At 43.5% G+C, this 24564-nt stretch overlaps 2 protein-coding genes across 2 annotated transcripts; one reads left to right on the top strand and one right to left on the bottom strand.

The window, feature by feature from the left end:
- The first annotated feature begins 624 nt into the window (after positions 1 to 624).
- Positions 625 to 7364, top strand: KLHL11 (kelch like family member 11). Its single transcript, XM_052658736.1, has 2 exons — positions 625 to 1169; positions 5764 to 7364. The coding sequence occupies exons 1-2, from the start codon at positions 625 to 627 to the stop codon at positions 7343 to 7345; spliced, it is 2127 nt and encodes a 708-aa protein (XP_052514696.1). The 3' UTR covers positions 7346 to 7364.
- A 4162-nt stretch (positions 7365 to 11526) lies between these two features.
- Positions 11527 to 24249, bottom strand: KLHL10 (kelch like family member 10). The gene is made up of 5 exons (XM_052658754.1): positions 24056 to 24249; positions 14563 to 15052; positions 12551 to 13168; positions 12112 to 12261; positions 11527 to 11901 (listed from the first exon to the last, which is right to left on the bottom strand). The coding sequence occupies exons 1-5, from the start codon at positions 24247 to 24249 to the stop codon at positions 11527 to 11529; spliced, it is 1827 nt and encodes a 608-aa protein (XP_052514714.1).
- Positions 24250 to 24564: the final 315 nt, after the last annotated feature.

Genomic DNA, 24564 nt, shown 5'->3' with positions numbered 1-24564 from the left:
CTTGCCTGAAGCCTCAAAGTGGCTTTTATTCATCATTTAAACAAGTATGTATGGACCAGTTATTGTGGACCAAGCCCTTTGTAAAAACACCTGAAGGTTAAAAACCTCATTTAACCTTCACAGAAATCTGCCAAGTTAGTATCCCGTTTTTAAAAGAAAAATTAGTTCAAAGACAGTAAGTTATTTGCTCACCCTCATCCACTTAACTGGGGCTCAGTTTCAAGTCTTTTTTCTTTTTTCCATTTTTACTCCAAGGCCATTCTAAACCTTTAAATAAAAATCCAACGGTGCCACCCAAGACACTAATGGGTAAGGGTCTAAGGTGGTTTTTGTTGCACAAAACGACCACGAAGAACACGCTGCTCTCTAGGAGGAGGAAAGAGCCATCCATCGTCCAAATGGGCATGTGGATGGGAGGCCTCCGGGGAAGACAGTCATAACGGGAGCACAACAGTTGCCCCTTACCAGAGACAGACGCCGAAAGACCCGCGCGGCGGCGCGTGCGCAGACCCAGCGGCGGCTGGCTCCGCCCCACGCCCACTCTTTATTCCCAGAATCCCTCTGTGTCGCACCAGAACGGCAGAACCGTTCGGGGACTGAGGAGTCGGGCGCGGCGGCGTCAAGATGGCGGCTGCGGCTGTGGCGGCGGCGGCAGCGGCAGCGGCGGCAGCATCTCTGCAGGTGCTGGAGATGGAGAGCATGGAGACAGCCGCCGCCGGCTCCGCGGGGCTAGCCGCCGAAGTCAGAGGTAGCGGCACGGTGGACTTCGGGCCTGGGCCTGGTTTGTCTGCAATGGAGGCGAGCGGGGGCGACCCGGGCCCGGAGGCCGAGGATTTCGAGTGCAGCTCTCACTGCTCGGAGCTGTCGTGGAGGCAGAACGAACAGCGGCGCCAGGGCCTCTTCTGCGACATCACCTTGTGCTTCGGCGGTGCGGGGGGCCGAGAGTTCCGGGCCCACCGCTCGGTGCTGGCCGCCGCCACCGAGTACTTCACGCCCCTGCTCTCGGGTCAGTTCTCCGAGTCCCGCTCGGGTCGGGTGGAGATGCGCAAGTGGAGTTCCGAGCCCGGGCCCGAACCCGACACGGTGGAAGCCGTTATCGAATACATGTACACGGGGCGCATCCGCGTCAGCACGGGCAGTGTGCACGAGGTGCTGGAGTTGGCCGACAGGTAGGGGACGCAGGCGGGATGCGGAGGGCGGGGGTGGAGATGCTCGCGGACCGCGGGCCGCATCCAGGGAGGGCGCGGGAAAAGGCGGGGAGGGCAGTGCCCTGGGTAGGCTCGAGTGAGCCCTAACGAAGTGGATTCGTTTGATACTTACTGAGCGCCTGCTGCGTGTTGTGGGGCCGCCACTGCGCTGGGCACAGAGGGTGCAGCCCGCCAGTCAGGCGAGGGGTCGTGTCTCCAGGTGAAGAGACAAAGACAATGAAAAAGTCCGCCTTTAATGAGCACAGTGTTGATATTTTAAAAGGATAGTAATTGCATAAAGACCTTTCTCAGGAGGTGACATTTAAACCGACCTTTAAATGGCAAGGGAATCCTGGCCATGCAAAGATGGGGAATGACCATTCCTGGCAGATAGTGCAAAGGCCCCGCATCTCGTTTGGCCTAGAGAAGTAAAAAAGGAAAATTCAGTGATCTAGGGGGTGAACGGGAGAAGGGTGTGTGAAATGCGTTGGATAAAGGAGTTTGGATTTTACAAGGTGATGTGAAGCTGGCTAAAGAAATGATTTGACTGAAATATTTTTAAGATGATTCTGGTACTGTGGAAAATGGGTTTTAGAGGGCCCAGATGGATATTCCAGAAGCTATTTAGGAAGCAGGTGAATGCAGTTTGGAGATGGGGAGGAGCCTTTTGGGGCAGTATTCTATGTGCATATTTGTTATTTGAACGACTGCCTCCTGAGTCAGCCACTGGGTTCTGAGCATCTGGGGATTTAGCAGTGAACAAAATAGACAAAAGTCCCTTTCCGCATTGCACTTACATAAGTAGATGGATGGCAAATAAAACAGCCTGTTGGATGATTGCTCTAGCTATTTTGAAAAATAAAGGATGGTGGGTCATACAGAAAACGTTGATGTAAAGAAGTTGTTTTTTAAATTGAATGGATAGAGAAATCCTCCTGAAGAAAAAGACATTTGCAAAGAATTGAAAGAGGTGTGGTTAAGAGTGTTTCAGGTAGGGGACGTCTCAGGTGCAAAGACCCTGAGATGGAGCTTCTCTGGAGGTTGCTGCTGGTAAGTCTCTTCAGTTGTGAGAATAGCCAAAGGCCAGTGTGGCTGGATCAGAGGGATGCCTGGCAAGAGAAGAGAAGTAGGAGAGGCTTGAGGGTGGTAATGGGGATGGATCCAGATCCCACAGGGCTGTGTCAGCCTGTGGAAGGACTTGGGCTCCTACTCTGAGTAACATGGGAAGGTTTAGGGTAGAGTAATGATGCATTCTGATTTGGAGAATTCTGTGTTGAGAAAAAGTATGAGGTGGTGGGGAGGGGGCTGCAAGGGCATAAGCAGAGAGACTAGGAGGTTGTTACAGAGGTGGTAGAGGCTTGGTCTGAGGGAGAAGTAAAAGTGATGAGAAATGCTTTGATTCTAGATGTATTTTGAAAACAGAGGAGAGAAATTTACCAGTGGATTTGATGTGAGGGATGAGGGAGAAGACTGCTGGTTTTTTGACCCATTGGAAAGATGGAGTTATTATTGATTAAGATGTGGAAAAGTGCAGGAAAGTGTTTGGGAGGAAGTGTTTGGTTTTTGGTCCAGGAAACGTCTTCTACTGGATGTCTAATAGGACATTGGATGGAAGAACATTGGGAGCTAGAGATTGGGAGGAAATCAGCATATAGATGGTAATTAAAGCTTTGGGACTGGATAAAATTACTTAGGAAGAGAGTGTAGATAGAAAAGAGAAACCGAAGGACTGCGCTCTGGGGTTCTCCAGAATGTTAAAGAGACACCAGCAGAGCACCTGATCCCATGGAAGGCTAGAGTGTATCAAGGAGGGAGCAGCCAATCATGGCAACGCTGTCACTTGTAATTGATCATTGGATTTGGTGATAATAGAAGTCATTGATGGCACTGACGAGCCGTTTACAGCTGACCATTGGGACTTGTCTGGTGGTCCAGTGGCTAAAATGCTGCACTTCCAGTGCAGGGGGCCCTGGTTCTATCCTGGTCTGGGACCTAAATCCCACGTGCCACAACTAAAAGATAACCTCAAGCAGCCAAATAATACAGTATCTTTAAAAAATAGCATTTAAGAAATAGTCTGTCAAGAGGATCAGAAAAATGATACTCATGGACCTGTGTGAGGAGTCATCCAGGGAGGTCTTTTTCCCTCTGTAAGCTAGGAGATGGGCTTCCCCGGTGATTCAGTGGTAAAGAATCCGCCTGCCAGTGCAGGAGGCGCAGGAGACCTGGGTTCGATCCCTGGGTCAGGAAGATCTCTGGAGGAGGAAATGGCAACCCACTCCAGTATTCTTGTCTGGAAAATTACCTGTAGCCTGGCAGGCTACAGTCCATGGGGTCACGAAAGAGTTGGGGACTCGACTGAGTGACTAAGCACGCACGCACAACCTGAGAGATCCTGGAGCGTGTTTGTGTGCTGATGAAAATGAATCCGTGGAAGAGGAGAAATTGATGTTATAAGGGCCAGAGTCTTTGAAACCAAGAAGGGTATAGAATCCATATTAGAAGTGGAGAAGTGGGACTGCGAAGGCAGAGTATAGGGTACAGCTGTAGGCAGACAGGTTGAATAGTGGGAGGGAATTCTCTGGTGGTCTAGGGATTAGGACTCATGGCTTTCACTGCTGGGACCCAGATTGAAGCCCTGGTTGAAGAACTAAGATCCTCCAAGCCTCTCGATGTGGCTGGAAAAATAAAAAGGCTTGGATAATGGGAAAATGAGGTTTTTGCCTGATTGCTTCTGTTTTCTCAACGCATGATACTGGGTCATCTATTTGAGGGTGGGGTGGAATGTGGCAGGTGTGTGTCTGCACGGGGTGGTTTGTTGAATGCAGATGGATGGAGAAGGGTCATTGCACTCACTCCAGCTCTGTTTTCTTCTGTCATGTGAGCGTGTGTTCTTTCAGGTTTACTGTTCTCTCCTCCTTTACTGGAGACTTGGGTGAGGAGAGGAGAGAACACCCCCAGACAATTTACTTAAAACTTTAACTTCTCTCCATATGTCAGTTGCTGAGTAGCCACTTTGTGTTTGACACTATGCCCTGCAACCATCACAACCAGTCTTACCCATCAGCTTTGAGGCAGGGTTCCTTTACAACCCCTCCTCCCCTATGTAGTCTGTCTGTTGATCATACCTACCTTGCAGGGCACTTACACTGTAAAGCTATAATAGGAAGTGCCCAGCATGATCCCTGTCACGTGACACATACCTAGTATCTGACAGGCAGCTATTGTTTTCATAGAGCAGTGTTTCCAAACACCTGTCCAAGGAAATACGTGTTGGCTTACCTGGAGCACCTGCCAAAAATCACAAGTAGAAGGTGGGGAAGCCCAAGAAAGAGTGATCCTGGCACCCAGGCATATTTGAGAGCCACTAGAGCTCTTAACCACTCTGCCTTGTCTTTGTCTTATGTCTGAGATCGTGTGCTCCCTAAAGAGGGTAAAGGGAGCCTGTCTTGAAATTCATCTTCATATCACAAGTCAGTTAGTTATTAAGCACAGTAATCATAGTAGTAGTTACTGAAGTGAGAGAGGCCTGGACTGACTGGTGAAGTCATTCTTAAGTTGTTTATGTTTTCCATTCTGGAGATGTAATCCTTAGTGTGTGTGCTAAATCGCTGCAGTCGTGTCCAACTCTGCAACCCTATGGACTCTTGGCCCTCTAGGTTCCTCCGTCCATGCGATTCTCCAGGCAGGTATACTGGAGTGGGTTGCCATGCCCTTACTCCTTAGCAGTAGTCTCAAATTGGCCACCCTTAGGGCTTAATTCTGCCAGATTAATTTATGTGAGGCAACAACATCTAGTCAGCTACATGCCAAACCGCTTTTCTTTTTAATGTGGACGGGCCTACACATTTTCTGTTGTTTTATTTCTTGGCTTCTTCAGATCTTTGAGTTTGCCTTGCCACTCCTGCTTTAATGAGAACCCACCTCAGGACAAAACCCCTGAGCACCACTCCTGCCTCCATCCCTGGGTTCCTCAGGGAGAAAGCTCTGGTGATGAGAAGATTAAAGCCTCTGACACAAAGCCTGCACTGCCATTCCCTCTGGAATCCGACCACACAGCCTCCCAGGTGTCACAGTTTTTATACCATGTAGTTGATGTTTAAGGAAGTCTCTTCACTGAGACCCAGCCTTATCTAAGAAGAGACTGGTTGCTAGCCAGGGACTTGGGCAGGAGGGCACAGACAAATTTGGACTGAGGTTTGCCTTTGCCAAGGGTAAATTACAGTGGAAAAAGAGTGTAGGACTGTTGTTTTTTATTAAAGGATATGTTCTGAAATACCTTACGTAATCAAAAACTCCATTTTGTGTGTGTATCACAAAATTTTGTATAATATATAATTACATGTAAACTAATATGAATAAAATATATAAAGATGATTTTTATATATACTTTTGAACATACTTTCCCACACAATCCTGTTTAATTTGGGAGGATTTGCTTTTTTTTTTTTTTCAAGTGTGTGAATGAAATGAGATGAAACTTATATTTCAGTTTGTATAAGTTAGATGTTCTCAAAGAGCATTTTCAAAGTATGCACATTTGAAAATTAATCCTTCCTCTTTTTCTTGGTTTTAGGTTCCTATTAATTCGTTTAAAAGAGTTTTGTGGAGAATTTCTCAAGAAAAAGCTTCATCTCTCTAATTGTGTGGCCATTCATAGCTTAGCTCACATGTATACCCTAAGCCAGCTTGCTCTGAAAGCGGCGGATATGATACGGAGAAACTTCCACAAAGTAATTCAGGATGAGGAATTTTATACTTTACCTTTCCACCTCATCCGAGACTGGCTGTCAGACTTGGAGATCACAGTTGATTCCGAAGAGGTTCTATTTGAGACAGTTTTGAAGTGGGTTCAGAGAAATGCTGAAGAGAGAGAGAGATACTTTGAAGAACTTTTTAAATTGCTCAGATTGTCCCAGATGAAACCTACTTACCTTACTCGTCATGTCAAACCAGAGAGGCTGGTGGCCAATAATGAAGTTTGCGTCAAGTTGGTGGCCGATGCAGTGGAGAGGCACGCTCTGAGAGCTGAGAACATACAGTCTGGCACATTCCAGCATCCTGCTTCTCATGTCTCATTATTACCTCGCTATGGGCAAAACATGGACGTGATCATGGTTATTGGAGGCGTGTCAGAAGGAGGGGACTATTTAAGTGAATGTGTGGGATATTTTGTCGATGAGGACAGATGGGTAAACCTACCCCATATCCATAATCACCTTGATGGACATGCCGTTGCAGTAACAGAATCCTACGTGTACGTTGCTGGGTCAATGGAACCAGGGTTCGCTAAAACTGTGGAAAGGTATAATCCAAATTTGAATACCTGGGAACACGTTTGTAGTCTGATGACAAGGAAGCATTCTTTTGGGCTAACAGAAGTCAAGGGGAAGCTCTACAGCATTGGCGGACATGGCAACTTCAGTCCCGGTTTTAAAGATGTGACTGTTTATAATCCCGAGCTAGATAAATGGCACAACTTGGAATCAGCACCAAAGATTCTTCGGGATGTGAAAGCGCTCGCCATTGAAGACCGGTTTGTGTACATTGCTGCCCGCACTCCTGTGGACCGGGACACTGAAGATGGATTAAAGGCTGTCATTACTTGCTATGACACGGAGACTCGACAGTGGCAAGATGTGGAATCTTTGCCGCTTATTGACAATTACTGCTTTTTCCAAATGTCTGTGGTCAACTCAAACTTTTATCAGACAGCCTCATGCTGCCCCAAGAGTTATTCTTTAGAAAACGAAGAGGCGATACGAAAAATCGCCAACCAGGTTTCCGATGAGATCCTTGAAAGTTTACCCCCGGAAGTCCTAAGCATTGAAGGAGCGGCCATCTGCTATTACAGAGATGACGTTTTCATTATTGGAGGCTGGAAAAACAGTGATGATATTGACAAACAGTATAGGAAAGAAGCCTACCGATACTGTGCTGAGAGAAAGCGGTGGATGCTTCTTCCTCCCATGCCACAACCCCGTTGTCGAGCCACTGCCTGCCACGTGAGAATCCCATACCGGTACTTGCATGGCACTCAGAGATATCCTATGCCTCAAAACTTAATGTGGCAGAAGGACAGGATCAGACAGATGCAAGAAATACATCGACATGCCCTAAACATGCGGCGAGTGCCAAGCTCTCAGATAGAATGCTAGGTTCTTTGATGCATGCTTAACACAGACCTTTTCATGAGGCTGAAGATACCCAGACTGTTACTTGAAAATGTAGGTCAATAACTTATTTTCTACATGAATGGATTATCACCCCATATAAATGAAATACAGTTAAAAACTGAAGAATGGGAAAATCAATTCAGTACGTGGTAATTTTTATCAGTTTGCCGTCTTGATCTGTTGTTGGTTTGTGTGTATGTTGGCAAAATAAGATCTTATTAAAGATAAATGGAAAAACCAGGTGTAGTTACTTGGTTGTTTTTCTGCCAACAGTTTATAACTTCTTTGTTTTAGGGACTTATGTTTCGAACATGCTTTAAGCACCGATTTTATTTGCACGTTGATTTTGATAATCTTTTTCATTTTTTTTCCTGAATGGTTGGTTTTGACAAGATCAGAATACATGCATTGAGCCCTCATCTATAGGAGGAATGTGCAATAGTGAGGTTGAAGTCTGAAGGAAAAAGCACAATATTTCAGCAAGATGATTTCACAATGTTTGCATTGCCATTTTGTTGTCTTTGTTTATCTTGCAATACTATCTTGTTTATTTCTAGAAGACAGGACTGATGAGAAATTTGTGATTGGCATTTGTGGAATATTTTTCATTTCTTTAGCATCTCTGTTGTAAACTTCAGGCTATCACTCTGAGATAATGGTGGTTAGCAAGAGTACTGATCTTTAGCTGATGAATTGATTACAGAGGAAGTTATATCTTTGAAATTTGTTTCTCTAAGCAGAAAAATATTACTAGTCTAGAGTAAGAAATCAAAGGCATTGAAAAATTTTAAAATGCTCTTTTCAGGAGTTATTTGAAGATAAGTTACTGAGTATAAATAATGCCTATGACAATCGACACTCAATGCCTTTAGTTTTAAATTTTGCTCTAATGCATATTATATGGAATCCTCATCATTCCTTTCTAAAATAAACTTTTCAAAATAGGAAGGAAGAAACTAACAGTTTAGGGAAATGTTGCTAAAGAGAAGCCTTATTATTTCTCAACCTGGATTATTATAATATTTTATCCGTTTGCCCTAGACCTTCATTGAAACTTTGCCTGAGCCGAGACTACAACATTTGGGCACATAATTACGGCTCTTAAAAATTGATCACTGTGGTTATCTTTTATTTATTCTAATGCATTCTTGTGATCTTCTCACCTGTGCCCAGGCAGTATGCAAATTATCACATAGGTTGACCTTTAGCATTCAGTTAATGTAAGAAACTCCTGCTGTAGTGGTTTGAAGTGTGGGGTCCAGTATACTTTTCTTGTTTCTTTCAGAATGTTTCTACCTTCTTGGACATTCTGGAATACTATTCTAGAAGGTAAATTCCAAGTGCAGTAATTTTTTTTTTCCCCCAGTTAGTTCATTATAGTTCTTAGCAGTTGGATCAAACATCGGAAGAAAAAGCACAACCAGGAATTTTGTCTCTCAGTGTGCTGCAGGACTATTAATGCTTACCCTTGGACTCAACTCTAAGAAATTACCTGAAATTTCTAAATTGGTATCCTTGCCTAAGAACATTTTTTAAAAATGTGTTGGAAATCTACTTTAAATGCATTTAATTTAGTCCAGGGTAGGGGTGGGAAACTGCAAGTCTATTTCTATATGAGGATATATTATCCTACCCCATCTCTACCATTTCCTCAATTTCGATTTATTTGTGGCTATTTTAATAAAAGTTATTAGATTCTGAGAATTGCTGATTAGTTGTGAGAGGTCTATGCAAGACAAAAGCTCATTGAATGGTGTTCTCATTTCTCTCTGATAGACTGTACTAGCAAACTTCCTTTTCTTGATGGTGTTGAAATAATTTAGTAGCTCAGTAAGGTACCAGTTTCTTTCTAGGAGGGTGTGATGTCAGTTTTTTTTAACTGCTTTTTTTTTTTGTTTGTTTGGTATCAGAGATGTCTTCTGAGATAGCCATTACCAAGTTACTTGTAGGGTTGTCTTTTTTTCACATGATGTAGCAGAAGCCATAACTCATAAGATTTAGGTATAATCTGGTTTTGAAAACATGATTGAAACTGTTGTTTTTTAACTCAGCAGGCAGCCTAGGCCATGGCTGGAAAGAGAGGGTAAGTCCTTCCTTGCATGATCATGTGTGCAGGGTTCCTGACCACTGAATTCCTAATTTTCATATTTGAATTCACATGTGTGATTTCACATCGATAACTTGTGTTTCTAAAATATCCTAACTAACTTGTTAATAAGGAAAGAAACCAGATTTGCTTAAATCTGTTCAAGGCTGACATTCTGAAATTTTAAACTAGAAGTAACATCCCTCAGCATTTGGAAAGGTTCTGATTATGATGACCAGCCTGAAATGGCTCTTTAGGAAAGAAATTTCCTTTTTAATGAAAACTGAAGATTACATTTGACAATTTAAGCAGTTAAAAATACAGCTTTAAAAAGGCAGCTTAACATGTATTTAAGCAAACCTTTTTTGTTGTTGTTGCTTTTGTTTTGTAGAAGGAAAAGAGGGGAATTGACTATGTCAAAAAGTAAGAACTGTATATAACTTTAAGTGAAGCTGCTTAGATCTTGAAATGGATATCCTTTGAGTATAGCTACCCCACCACGGTTTAAAAAAAAAAAGCCCAGTGTACATATTGAGAATGTCAGTCATGAGCTTAGTGTTTAAGTAATACCTCTCATTTGCAGTTGTGAGTCTGATTTGCATGATTAGTCTTGTGTATCTTGATATACAACTTTGCTTTTGCTGTGCCAATTCAAAACTATTTTGCTTAAAAAAAAAACTAAAATTTTATGGACATCAGTTTTGTCTTGATTATTGAGTTTTGTATAGTATTTCTGGGACCAAAAAATAAATTGAAATCTTTTTTTATGTAGAACAGAGGTTTGAAGCTGGAAAGATAATGTTTATGGCAGATTTGTGTGCTTTTGTATATTAAACTCTTCAAGCTGCTGGTACGGCAGTTTCTAGAGCACACTTTTTTCCTCTTTTATGTTTCTTGACTAGTGTAGCATGTGGTATGTTTAAATACTTCATTCTCTGCTTCATAATTCTAATATGAACACTATACTATACTATAGGTAGACAGGTAAGCTAAATTGTGCATTTTAGTTACTTGGCCTAAACAAGCATAACCAAAGGGATGTTTTTTGTATTTGCCTCAAACTAAGCTTGAAAAGGGTGTATCAGCCACATTTCATGTCTTTTCCAAATACGTAGAGTTGTGATGCAAGTCCTCTGCCAACACTAGAAAAATAGGGTGTTTATAGGTTGTCATTTAACCTTAGACTATTTGGAGAAACAATTCAGTCTCTCCTTTTTCAAATTGTTAAACATTTTGGCACAGTTTATCACTCCAGCTTGTTAATTTCTTGAGAATAGTCCATTTTTGTTTTTGTTATAATGCTTACATTATAACATGTTTTGGTCATTGGAAACAAAACAGCTCATAGCCCAGTGATGTAATACAGTAACACAATATAGTAGTCATTTTGCTTCAAGGAATTTAATTAGATAGCCAAAATAACTGCCCTTTGTTGATTACCTTTGTTGGGCTTTTGTCTTACTCTGTATGGCCATTACTGCGAGTGTCTGACGGTGAAGCACATACAATAGAGCACTTGTTGACTTAATCTTCAGCCTAATGCACTTGCACTCATTGAAAAGTAGTGCTTGCTATGTGGTTGAAGCTCTTATGGTCTATGTGCAGGGGCTCATTGAGTTACATGTAAAATAAATACTTAGTTCAAGTTGATACAGTGAGTTTTCTGGGCTAGCAGTATTGAGCCCCTGTCTTACCGCAAGTATAATCTTGACTGTCTCCCTTTAATTAAGTCAGAGATGTAGAATTTAGGACAGTCTGAGACATAACCTTGTAAAATAGCTTGTTTTATGTTCCTAAAGCTACCTTGTTCTGTGTTAGAGCTACTAATCGTCTTGATGTAAGTTTTAAATAAATGTATTTCTTTAGAGCTGACTTGCACTGTGATCTCTCGTTTTAATTATGGACCATTGAATATAATTTGCTTCCTTCTTCCCCTCGTACTCCCTTCCATCATCCAACCCTTGGCTCCCTTAAGTTGAACATTTTCCAGTACTCTTACAAGTTTAAACACTGCATTTATTTAAAAAAAGAATTAATTCTTATTGCTTAGACTTTTTATTAGCTAATATGAAGAGGCTCATACAGGTAGGGTGCTTGTCGAGGCAGAGTACTTTACTTCGTCTCGCAGTGCCAGTCCTGTGAAGTTGTCCCGTCTAGCTGCGTATTCCCCAACGTTGGCCAGCCCTGGCACCACACAGCAGCTCAGAGCACTGCGGTATATGCTCATGTCATGAGCGTCGTACCACTCGTCAGTCTTCTCGTCGTAGCACTCGACATTAAAGGTGGTGGTAAAGCCGTTAAAACCACCCACCACAAACAAGAGGTCGTCTACCACCTCGATGCCAAAATTGCTACGAGGGTTAAACATAGTTGGGATCGTGCGCCAAGTGTTAGCCACTGGGCTGTAGGCTTCTGCACTCCTAAGTCGATTAGCTCCGTCAAAGCCGCCTACCTGTGGACAGCAGAGGAAACAAGCCTGGCTGTTAACCGTCGCTTCTGTTCACTGAGGATCCCCTCCTTGCGGGGGACCTGTGATTTCATACCTCCCTCTTTCCACTATCTTCCATGGATAAGAAGCTTTCAAATACTTCCCACTGGTAGTATAAACCTATTTGCTAATAGAAAACCTAGGCTATCAATTTGTTGTATGAAAGAAACTCACCGCATATACGTGTTCTCCATAAGCAATTACACCTATCCCACTCCTCCTGCTTCTCATGGGTGCTATGACTGTCCACTGATTACTCTCAGCATTGTACACTTCTGCTGTAAACAGGCATTCGTTCCCATTAAACCCACCACATATGTAGACCTGTGTGAAGAGAGTTCCAGGATGAGTAAAATTGTTACTTCTGGGGAGTAGAAAGAAAGAGGGTGTATATGATGGTGGCTGGGGGCCGAGGACACTTCAGATGCCAGTCTGCAGCCTTGAGTTTTTTCCACACGTGCACACACTGCTTTTTAATAAGTAAAAGATAGTTACAAGGGGCCACTTAGTCATGGGATGAAGGGGTTAGTATTGCAAGGTGAATACCGCCACTTCTGTTTTCCATCCACCTCAAAAAACAAAGTGTTATTTCTGCCTTCCCCAGGGGTCTCACCTTTCCATAGAGCGTTGTGGCACTCGCATCGCTCCTCTGCTCATGCATGGGGGCAATGAGTGTCCACTGGTTGGTCTCTGGCTCATAACGTTCAGCAGTGTTGAGACGCACATAGCCATCAAAGCCTCCCATGGCGTAGATAAAATTGCTGAGGACTGTCACACTGACGTAGCAACGCCTGGAGTGCATTGGGGCCACCTGGTGCCAGGTTTTCTTCACTGGGTCAAAACGCTTAACACTATTGAAATAGTCCACACTATCGAACCCCCCAATGATATAAACATAGCCTTTCAAATAGGCTGCCCCATGGTAGGCACGAGGACTCTCTTCCTCACAAGTGACATTCACCCATCTGTCTGCCCGAGCATCATATGCCTCAATGGCATTGGTGGGGCTCCCACCACTCCAGCCACCAATTGCAAATAGGATGGCATAGGGCAGGCGGGGCCTGGTGAGAGGGTTGGTGAAATCAGAATTAGAAGGTCCATTCATATTTAGGTCATACATGGCCTTCAGGGCGTTAATGATGACTGGCTTGCATTCCTCACTGTCTTTGACGTAGTCATTCATTTTAACATTGTTCATGAAATATTCAGCATGCATTAGGGCCAGGCGAACCTAAGAAGGAAATACAGAAAGTCATTCAGATGAGGTGAGGTGTCTGAAAAACCCATGTCCTTAAGCCCACAACTTCACAGCCTCCACTGAATGCACTAGGGTCATGTTTTATTTTTGTAACTTACATTTGGATGCTGAGAATGAGTGAAAGAGAAGCCACCTCAAGTGGTCACAGAGCTAGTCCATTCCTTGGCCCCTGGACAGGACTTTTAGACTAGAAAAAGCTGTGGTCCTTGTTCAGTGATTGGATATCTATGTCTCTCTATATAAAGTAACATGAAGTAGCACCAGATGGCTACAATTGAGTGCAGTGCTCATGACCTGGTTTCTAGTCCAACTCCTGTCCTGGTTGGGGAACTCACAGAAGGAAAGCGGTGAAAGGAAGACCTTTTAGAATTCTTTTGAAGACCTGCCTTCTCCTTCCCCCACTATCAGAATTTTGGTCAAAGAGAAAATAATTGGGGCAGAAGGAACTAGCCATGCCAGGGGCAAAGAAAGCTTCAAAATTCCAGAGAATGGCAGGGGATGCCTTCTACATGTGCACGTCTATAAGTGACTGCGTGCTAAATCATTTCAGTTATGTCCAGCTCTTTGTGACCCTATGGACCAGAGCCCAGCAGGCTCCTCTGTCCATGGGATTGTCCAGGCAAGAATATTGGAGTGGGTTGCCATGCCCTCATCCAAGGGGTCTTCCCAACCCAGGGATCAAACCCAAGTCTTTATATCTCCTGCATTGGCAGGCAGGTTCTTTACCACTAGCGCCACCTGGGAAGTCCACGTATATAAGTATATATATGTATTATATATAAGTATATATATAAATATAACGACAACTCTGGCATCTGTCAAACGTCTTTGAGTGTAGTCCTTGGGACAGTCCCTCTGGGATTAATGAATCAAAAGTGAGCAATTAAGGGAATTCCCTGGTGGTCCAGTGGTTAGGACTCCAAGTGAACCTCCACGCTGGGGGCATGGCTTTGATCCCTGGGCACGGAACTGACTCAGTTGGTAAAGAATCCACCTGCAATGCAAGAGACCCCCATTTGATTCCTGGGTCGGGAAGATCTGGAGAAGGGACACGCTACCCACTCCAGTATTCTTGGGCTGCCCTTGTGGCTCAGCTGGTAAAGAATCCGCCTGCATTTTGAGAGACCTGGATTTGATCCCTGGGTTGGGAAGATCCCCTGGAGAAGGGAACGGCTACCCACTCCAGTATTCTGGCCTGGAGAATTTCATGAACTGCATAGTCCATGGGGTTGCAAAGAATCAGATACAACTGAGCGACTTTTCACTTCAACTTCACTTTGTGGAACTAAGATCCCACAAGTCACATGGCTCAGCCAGAAAAAAAAGAGTGAACAATCAAAGCATCCCACAAAAAATAACTAAATGACCTTGGGAAGCAAAACTGAAATATGCTGCTTCCTATTTTGGGGGTCATGAGAAATCCATTTTAAAATGGCCTCAAATACAGCATCTTCTTGTTTGACGTTGAGCTCATCTTTCTCAATGATATCCTTAAGTTCAGTGACTGAGAGCTCTAAAAACTCTGCTGAGACTTTCACCATCTCCTCAAAGTTGTGCAGTATGAACATGTAGGCCTTCTGCCTCAGCTCAGGGCAGTAGTAGTAGTCTGTGAACTTGCAGATGCCGATACAGTTATCCAAACACAGCTCCGACTTGAGGAACTCACAGCAACCCCTGACAATACCCATGATGTTAAATTGGTCTGCAGCAGCCAAGAGTTTCTCCACGTTATCCGGTGTGATGGGGACCGTCCGGGTGTATGCATATTCGATAATCAGCTTCATCATGTCGGGGGAAATGCCAGGGATGTTGTATACCTTCTTTTCAGTGTTGTTCCAGCCACTTGTAAACAAAGCTCTGGAAGAGAGACAAAAGCTAGCAGTCACTGAAATATTTCTCTCCGGTCTGCCATGTTTCCCCCGCCCCCAACCCTTTTCTTGTGGAGCGTTTGGACATTTTCCAGATAGCGCACAGTTAGTATACTGGAAATACATAGGTGTGAGGTGAGCGGGAGGAGAGTAGGCTTTATATAGTGGGCAAAAGAACCTTTCCAAGGTCTTTGGTCACTTTTATTCCTATTTTCATGATCAGTAGCCCTTTTCCCCATTTTAGGGATGGAGAAATTGAGATCTACAGCTGGTAGTATGACCCAGGTCTTCTGTGTCTCAGCCCATTGTCTATCAAACCAATTAAAGAAGTTAAACTTGAGCAAATACACTTTTAAAACAAGTATTATTCATATCCAGAATCTGATCACTCTGCACTGCTCCTGTTGCTGCCTTCTTAGTCTGAGCCACCACCATCTCTTTCCTCGATTATTGAGAATTAACCCCCTAACTCATCAGTCCTCAGCCTTTTTGGCACCATGCACCAGTTTTGTGGAAAACAGTAGGGAGGTAGGGATGGTTTCAGAATGATTCTCATAAGGAGCCTGCAACCTAGATCCCTCGCATGCACAGTTCATAGCAGGGTTCACGCTCCTGTGAGAATCTGATGCCGCCACGTACCTCACAGGAGGTGGAGCTCAGGCAGTCATGAGAGTGATAGGGATTGGCTGTAAATACAGGTGAAGCTTCACCTGCCCACCTCTCACCTCCTGCTGTGCAGCCTGGTTCCTAATAGGCTGGTGTCAGTCCGTGACCTGGAGGTTGGGGACCCCTGCCCTAACTGATCTCTCTGCTTCTGCCGTTGACATCTCCAGAGTTTACAGTCTTATCCCAACCCCCAAAGTGATCCTTATGAGTTTATGCTCCTCTTCCACTCAGAAACTTCCACTGGCTTCCCTTGTTATTTACAGAGTAAAATATGAAATCCTTACCAGGGACTACAAAAGACGCCTGAGATCTGGACGATGAATACCTCTCTAATCATATTTCCTCTCGCCTTCCTTCTCACCTTATTCCAGCCCTGCTGGCCTTGTTTTCCTTGAATACACCAGAGATGCTTCCATCTTGGGTCCTTTGCACTTTGTTTTCTACTCGACCTGGAAGGCTCCCCACCACCCCCCGGCCCCAGATTTCCATATTTTCCAAGACCTCACCCTGTGGAAGTCTTTCCTCAAATGTCACTTTGTCAGCAAAATGGTAATCCTATTTAAAATAACCATGTCCCTCTTCTTTTTCCCTAGCAATTATGACCAGGTATATATTTTATTAAATGCCTATTTCCCCTATTTGAAGGTAAACTTAATGAGAACAGGAATATTTATGTGTGTTTTTTTCCCAGTACCTGTCACAAAATAGGCACTCAATAAGAAATTATTGAATGAATAAATGACCACTATTCCACAATTATTTATTGGGTCCTTTCTAAATAGCTAGGTACTTTTCTAGGTGTTGCAGAAGTCCCTGCCCTAATATATTTTTGCATCCTTTTTCTAGGAAGTTTAAGGAACTATGGGCTCAGAGATCAAATTCTCTATCAAAGAAGTCTGCAAACCTATAGCCTCTGGGCCAAATTCAACCCAACTCCTCTATTTTTGTCCTGCCCAAGAGTTAAGAATTTTTTTACATTTTTAAATTGGGAAAAATATTGTGACACCTGGAAATTATAATAAATTCAAATTTTGATAATAAAATAATTTTTTGGAACACAGCCATGCCCTTTCAGTTAGAATTGTCCATGGCTATTTTCCATTTTTTCGTGATCTCTTCTCCTACGAGGCCTCTACTGTCTCTATCCTTTATTGTGCCCACCTTTGGGGGAAATGTTCCCTTGGTATTTCCAATTTTCCTAAAGAGATCTCTAGTTTTTCCCCTTCTGTTGTTTTCCTCTATATCTTTGCATTGTTCATTGAAGAAGGCCTTCTTGTCTGTCCTTGCTATTCTGAAACTCTGCGTTTGGTTGGGCGTACCTTTCCCTTCCTCTCTTGCTTTTTCACTTCTCTTCTTTCTGCAGCTATTTGTGAAGCCTCCTCAGGTAACCACTTTGCCTTCTTGCTTTTCTTTGGGATGGTTTTGTTTGCTGCCTCCTGTACGATATTACGTACCTGTGTCCATGCTTCTTCAGGCACACTGTTTACTAGATCTAATCCCTTGAATCTATTCATCACCTCCAATGTATATTCATAGGGGATTTGATTCAAGTCATACCTGGCTGGCCTAGTGGTTTTCCCCCCTTTCTTTAGTTTAAGCCTGAATTTTGTTATGCGAAGCTGATAGTCTGAGCGACAGTCAGTTCCAAGTCTTGTTTTTGCTGACTGTATACAGCTTCTCTGTCTTTGACTACAAAGAGTGTAATCAATTTGATTTCGGTATTGACCATTTGGTGATGTCCATGTGTAAAGTCGTCTCTTGTGTTGTTGAAAAAGGGTGTTTGCTATGACCAGTGCATTCTCTTGGCAGAATTCTGTTAGCCTTTGCCCTGCTTCATTTTGTATTCCAAGGTCAAACTTGCCTGTTACTTGCCTGTTAGCTTTTCTTGAATTCCTACTTTTGCATTCCAATCCCCAGTGATGAATAGAACATCTTTTTTTGGTGTTAGTTCTAGGAGGTCTTCTACATCTTCACAGAAGTGATCAACTTCAGCTTCTTTGGCATCGGTGGTGGGGGCATAGACTTGAATTACTGTGATGTTGAAATGGTTTGCCTTGGAAATGAACCGAGATCATTCTGTCATTTTTGATGTAACATCCAAGTACTGCATTTCACACTCTTTTGTTGACTATGAGGGCTACTGCATTTATTCTATTGGATTTTTGCCTGCAGTACTAGATATAATGGTCCAACTAAATTAAATGACTACTGATGGAAGTAAAGTCTGATGCTGTAAAGAACAATACTGCATAGGAACCTGGAATGTTAGGTCCATGAATCAAGATAAATTAGAAGTGGTCAAACAGGAGATGGCAAGAGTGAACATTGACATTTTAGGAATCAGTAAACTAAAATGGACTGGAATGGGCGAATTTAATTTAGATGACCATTATATCTACTATTGTGGGCAAGAATCCCTTAGGAGAAATAGAGTAGCCCTCATAGTCAACAAGAGTCTGAAATGCAGTACTTGGGTGCAGTCTCAAAAATTACAGAATGATCTCTGTTCGTTTTCAAGACAAACCATTCATTATCACAGAAATCCAAGTCTATGCCCCAATGACTAATGCTGAAGAAGGTGAAATTGAATGGTTCTATGAATACCTAAAAGACCTTCTAGAACAAATGCCAAAAAAAGATGTCCTTTTCATCATACGGGACTGGAATGCCAAAGTAGCAAGTAAAGAGATAGTGGAGTAACAGGAAGATTTGGCCTTGGAGAACAGAATGAAGCAGGGCAAAGGCTAACAGAGTTTTGGCAAGAGAATGCACTGGTCATAGCAAACGCCCTCTTCCAACAATACAAGAGAAGACTCTGCACATGAACATCACTAGTTGGTCAATACCGAAATCAGAATTGATTATATTCTTTGCAGCCAAAGATGGAGAAGCTCTATACAATCAGCAAAAACAAGACTGGGAGCTGACTGTGGCTCAGATCATGAACACCTTATTGCAAAATTCAGACTTAAATTGAAGAAAGTAAGGAAAACCACTAAGCCATTCAGGTGTGACCTAAATCAAATCCCTTATGATTATACAGTGGAAGTGACAAGTAGATTCAAGGGATTAGATCTTATAGAGTACCTGAAGAACTATGGATGGAGGTTGGTGACATTGTACAGGAGGCAGTGATCAAGACCATCTCCAAGAAAAAGAAATGCAAAAATGCAAAATGGTTGCCTGAGGAGGCCTTACAAATAGATTAAACAAGAAGAGAAGTGAAAGGCAAAGGAGAAAAGGAAATATATACCCATTTGAATGCAGAGTTCCAAAGAATAACAAGGAGAGATAAGAAAACCTTCCTCAGTGATCAATGCGAAGAAATAGAGGAAAACAATAGAATGGGAAAGACTAGAGGTCTCTTCAAGAAAATCAGAGATACCAAGGGAACATTTCAGGCAAATGTGGGCACAATAAAGGACAGAAATGGTTTGGACCTAATAGCAGAAGTTATTAAGAAAAGGTGGCAAGTATACACAGAAGAACTATACAAAAAAGACCTTAATGACCCAGATAACCACGATGGTGTGATCACTCACCTAGAGCCAGACATCCTGGAATGTGAAGTCAAGTCGGCCCTAGGAAGCATCACTATGAACAAAGCTAGCGGAGGTGGTGGAATTCCAGTTGAGCTATTTCAAATCCTAAAAGATGATGCTGTGAAAGTGCTACACTCAATATGCCAGCAAATTTGGAAAACTCAGCAGTGGCCACAGGACTGGAAAAGGTCAATTTTCATTCCAATCCCCAAGAAAGGCAATGCCAAAGAATGTTCAAACTACTGCACAATTGCACTCATCTCACATGCTAGTAAAGTAATGCTCAGGGACTTCCCTGGTGGCACAGTGGTTAAGAATCCACCTGCCAGTGCAGGAGACATGGGTTCAATCCCCTAGTCTGGGAAGATCCCACATGCCACGGAGCAGTTAAGCCCCTTTGCCACAACAACTGAGCCTGCATGCTGCAACTGCTGAAGCCTGTCCACCACCCATCCCCTCTCGCTGAAGCTAGAGAAAGCCCTCACAAAGCAACAAAGACCCAGCGCAGCCGTAAATTAAAAAAAAAAAAAAAGTAATGCTCAAAATTCTCCAAGCCAGGCTTCAACAGTATGTGAACTGAGAACTTCCAGATGTTCAAGCTGTATTTAGAAAAGGCAAAAGAACCAGAGATCAAATTGCCAATATATTGGATCATTGAAAAAGCAAAGAGAGTTCCAGAAAAGCATCTACTTCTGCTTTATTGACTACGCCAAAGCCTTTGACTGTGTGGATCACAACAAACTGTGGAAAATTCTGAAAGAGATGGGAATACCAGACCACCTTACCTGCCTCCTGAGAAATCTGTATGCAGGTCAAAAAGCAACAGTTAGAACTGGACATGGAACAATGGACTGGTTCCATATTGGGAAAGGAGTATGTTAAGGATACCCTGCTTATTTAACTTATATGCACAGTACATTATGTGAAATGCCGGGCTGGATGAAGCACAAGCTGGAATTAAGATTGCCAGGAGAAATATCAATAACCTTAGATACGTAGATGACACCACCCTTATAGCAGAAAGCAGAGAAGAACTAAAGAGCCTCTTGATGAAGGTGAAAGAGGAGAGTGAAAAACCTGGCTTAAAACTCAACATTCAGAAAAAAAAAACCTCAACATTCAAAAAACTAAGATCATGGCATCTGGTCCCATCACTTCATGGCAAATAGATGGGGAAACAGTGGAAACAGTGACAGACTTTATTTTCTTGGGCTCCAAAATCACTGCAAATGGTGACTGCAGCCATGAAATTAAAAAAGATGTTTGCTCCTTGGAAGAAAAGCTATGACCACCTAACTGCTGCTGCTGCTAAGTTGCTTCAGTCGTGTTTGATTCTGAAAGCATATTAAAAAGCAGAGACATTACTTTGCCGACAATGGTCCATCTATTCAAAGCTATGGTTTTTCCAGTAGTCATGTATGAATGTGAGAGTTGGACTATAAAGAAAGCTGAGCTCCAAAGAATTGATGCTTTTGAACTGTGATGTTGGAGAAGACTCTTGAGAGTGCCTTGGTCAGCAAGGAAATCAAACCAGTCAGTCCTAAAGAAAGTCCTGAATATTCACTGGAAGGACTGATGCTGAAGCTGAAACTCCAATACTTTGGCCACCTGATGCAAAGAACTGATTTATTGGAAAAGACCCTGATACTGGGAAAGACTGAAAGCAGAAGGAGAAGGGGACAACAGAGGATGAGATGGTTGGATGGCATCACCAACTTGATGGACATGAGTTTGAGCAAGCTCTGGGAGTTGGTGATAGACAGGGAAACCTGGCATGCTAAAGTCCGTGGGGTCACAAAGAGTTGGACACGACTGAGTGACTGAACTGAACTGAAATTAAATTCGCCCATTTCTGTATATTTTAGTCCACTGATTCCTACAATATCAATGTTTATTCTTATCATCTCCTGCTTGACCATGTCCAATTTACCTTGATTTACGGACCTAACATTCCAGGTTCCTATGCAATACTGTTCTTTGCAGCACTGGATTTTGCTTTCATCACCAAACACATCCATAACTGAGCATCATTTCCGCTTTGGCGCAGCTGCATCATTCTTTCTGGGGCTATTAGCAGTTGTCCTTCACTCTTCCCAGTCGCATACTGGACACCTTCCCACCTGGGGACTCATCTTTCAGTATCAAATCTTTTTGATACATTTCATGGGGTTCTCATGGCAAGTATACTGGGGTGGTTTGCCATTCCCTTGTTTAGTCAGAACTCTCCACTGTGATCCGTCTGTCTCGGGTGGCCCTACATGGCATGGCTCATAGCTTCATTGAGTTATGCAAGTCTCTTTACCACAGAAAGGTATCCACAGTCAGACCTTCTGGAGTGTGAAGTCAAGTGGGCCTTAGAAAGCACTGCTGTCAGTAAAGTTAGTGGGACTTCCCTGGTGGTCCAGAGGTTAAGAATCTGTTTGCCAATGTAGGAGACACAGGTTCAATCACTGGTCCGGGAAGATTCCACGTATCGCAGAGTAATTAAGCCTGTGTGCCATAGCTACGGAGCCTGAGATTTGCAATGAGAAGCTTGTGAACTGCAACTAGAGAGTAGCCCCCACTCTCCACAACTAGAGAAAGCCCACGCGCGGCAATGAAAACCCAGCAAAATAGTCAAAAATAAAAATATAAATTATTAAAAATAAATAAATAAATAAAGCTAGTCAATGTGATGGAATTCCAGAAGAGCTATTTAAAAATCCTAAAAGATGATGCTATCAAAGTGCTGCACTCAATACGTCAGCAAATCTGGAAAACCCACTAATGGCCACAGCACTGGAAAAGGTCAATCCTCATCCGAATTCCCAAGAAGGGCAGTACTAAAGAATTTCCAAACCACCAGACAATTGCACTCATCTCTCATGCTAGTAAGGTTATGCTCAAAATCCTGCATGCTAGACTTCAGCATTACGTGAACCGAGAACTTTCAGATGTTCAAGCAGGGTTTAGGAAAGGCAGAGGAACCAGAAATCAAATTGCCAACATTCACTGGATCACAGAGAAAGCAAGGGAATTCCAGGAAAACATCTACCTCTGTTTCATCGACCACACTAAAGCCTTTGACTGTGTGGATCATAACAAACTGTGGAAAATTCTCAAAGAGATGGGGATACGAGACCATCTTACCTGTCCCCTGAGAAACCTGTATGTGGGTCAAGAAGCAACAGTTAGAACCCTGTGTGGAACAACTGACTGGTTCAGGATTGAACGAGGATTATGATAAAGCTGTTTGCTGTCACCCTGTTAATTTAACTTACATGCTGAGCACTTTTTGAGAAATGTCAGGCTGGATGAGTTACAAGCTGGAATCAAGATTGGCAGGAGAAACATCAACAACCTCAGATATGTGGATGATAACACTCTAATGGCAGAAAGTGAAGAGGAACTAAAGAACCTCTTGATGAGGGTAAAGGAGGAGAGTAAAAAAAAAGCCGGCTTAAAACTAAATATTAAAAAAAACTAAGATTATGGCGTCCTGCCCCATCACTTCATGGCAAACAGAAGGGGAAACGGTGGAAGCAGTGACAGATTGCCTCTTCTTGGGCTCTAAAATCACTGTGGACGGTGACTGCAGCCATGAAATTAGAAGACAATTGCTTCTTGGCAGGAAAGCTGTGACAAACTTAGTGTGTTGAAAAGCAAAGACATTGCTTTGCCAACGAAGGTCTGTATAGTCATGGCTATGGTCTTTCCAGTAATCATGTATGGTTGTGAGAGCTGGACCATAAAGAAGGCAGAGCACCGAAGAATTGTCTTCGAACTGTGGTGCTGGAGAAGACTCTTGAGAGCCCCTTGGACAGCAAGTCAATCTTAAAGGAAATCAACCCTGAATATTCATTGGAAGGACTGATGCTGAAGCTGAAGCTCTACTATGTTGGTCACCTGATGTAAACAGCCGACTCATTGGAAAAGACCCTGATGCTGGGAAAGATTGGGGGCAGAAGGAGAAGAGGGCATCAGAGGATGAGATGGCTGTATGACGTCACTGATACTACGCACATGAACTTGGGCATACTCTGGGAGATGGTGAGGGACAGGGAGGCCTGGCGTGCTGCAGTCCATGGGGTCATGAAGAGTCAGACACAACTGGGCAACTGAACAACATCAAAACATGGCTGCTATCGCACTGAAAGCAGAGTGGAGTAGTTGTGACAAAGACTGTGTGGCCTGCAAAAGTCCACTTAAAATACGTGCTCTTCGACCTTTTTATATACCTTGCTCTGGGTTTACACAAATGAGAATGTTTAGGTGGGACACACTTACCATATCTTCATTGGAACTGAGCACTCAAATATTTTCAGCTCATAAGCAAGATAGCTCTTTACCTTCCTGATTACAACACTTTTGGCTCAAACTTCCTTTTTCTTCTGATAAATATTTCCTGGGTTCTTTCCCTTCACACCCTTCTCTATCCTTGTTAATTTATCACCCTGCCTGAAACAGTCTCAGGGGCTTAAGGGGTAGCTGAGGTGGCACTGTCACCTAGGTTTAAGTAGGAAATCCAGTACAGGGGTCCAACTGTCCCAAAGGTTGGTGTGGGTGCAAATCAAAGAAAAAAAGCACCTGACCCACCAACAGCTGGTTGAAATTCAGTTGAAAACCAGAGAGGCTCTGGCCCTGGTTGGGCCTCTTCAGAAAACAAAGAAGCCAGTCTACAGAAGCCCAGGGCTTTGACAGGGTCCCTAAACTTAAGATCGTGGGGTGGGAAACATGAAATGAACCAAAACGTCTCAGAATGAGCCCAGTTCCCCCTTTGGCTTAGTTCAGCAACCCTGTTATACCTAAAGTAGGAACTGCAGCTACAGAGGATGTTCTTGTGGGCATTGAACTCAAAGCCATTGACCTTGATGACCACGTCGCAGAGCTTGCCCTCTAGCCTAAGCTCGTTGAAGATCTCACAGGTCATCGCACTCATCTTCCTCTCCATGTGAGGCTGGTGGAACCGTGTGGAGGCCGCCGTGCTCTCCATCTCCATGGCACCCTGGGATCAGCGGAGAGAGGCTGCTCTCCTAGGGTGTCGGGGAGGATTGTGGGGGGGCCCCTTTAGCCAGCTGTCGCTCCTTTTCCCTACTACATCTTTCATATAGGGCCCATCAGGCAGCCCAAGTTCCAGAATCCTGGGGCCGCAGTGAGGTCACTCTCAGGATTGTGTTCTCAGGTTCTGGAACTCTCTCCTGTCCTTGTCCTTCTTCCTTCTCCCCTCCCCCAAGGCACCACTCAGGTTGAAGACCACCCCACACCTTCCGCAACCAGAAGAACAGGGCCCTGTGACCACCACCACCACCATATC

Source organism: Budorcas taxicolor, chromosome 19 (assembly GCF_023091745.1).
Source record: "Budorcas taxicolor isolate Tak-1 chromosome 19, Takin1.1, whole genome shotgun sequence".
NCBI lineage: Eukaryota > Metazoa > Chordata > Mammalia > Artiodactyla > Bovidae > Budorcas > Budorcas taxicolor.
This window is presented reverse-complemented; position numbering and strand designations above follow the sequence as displayed.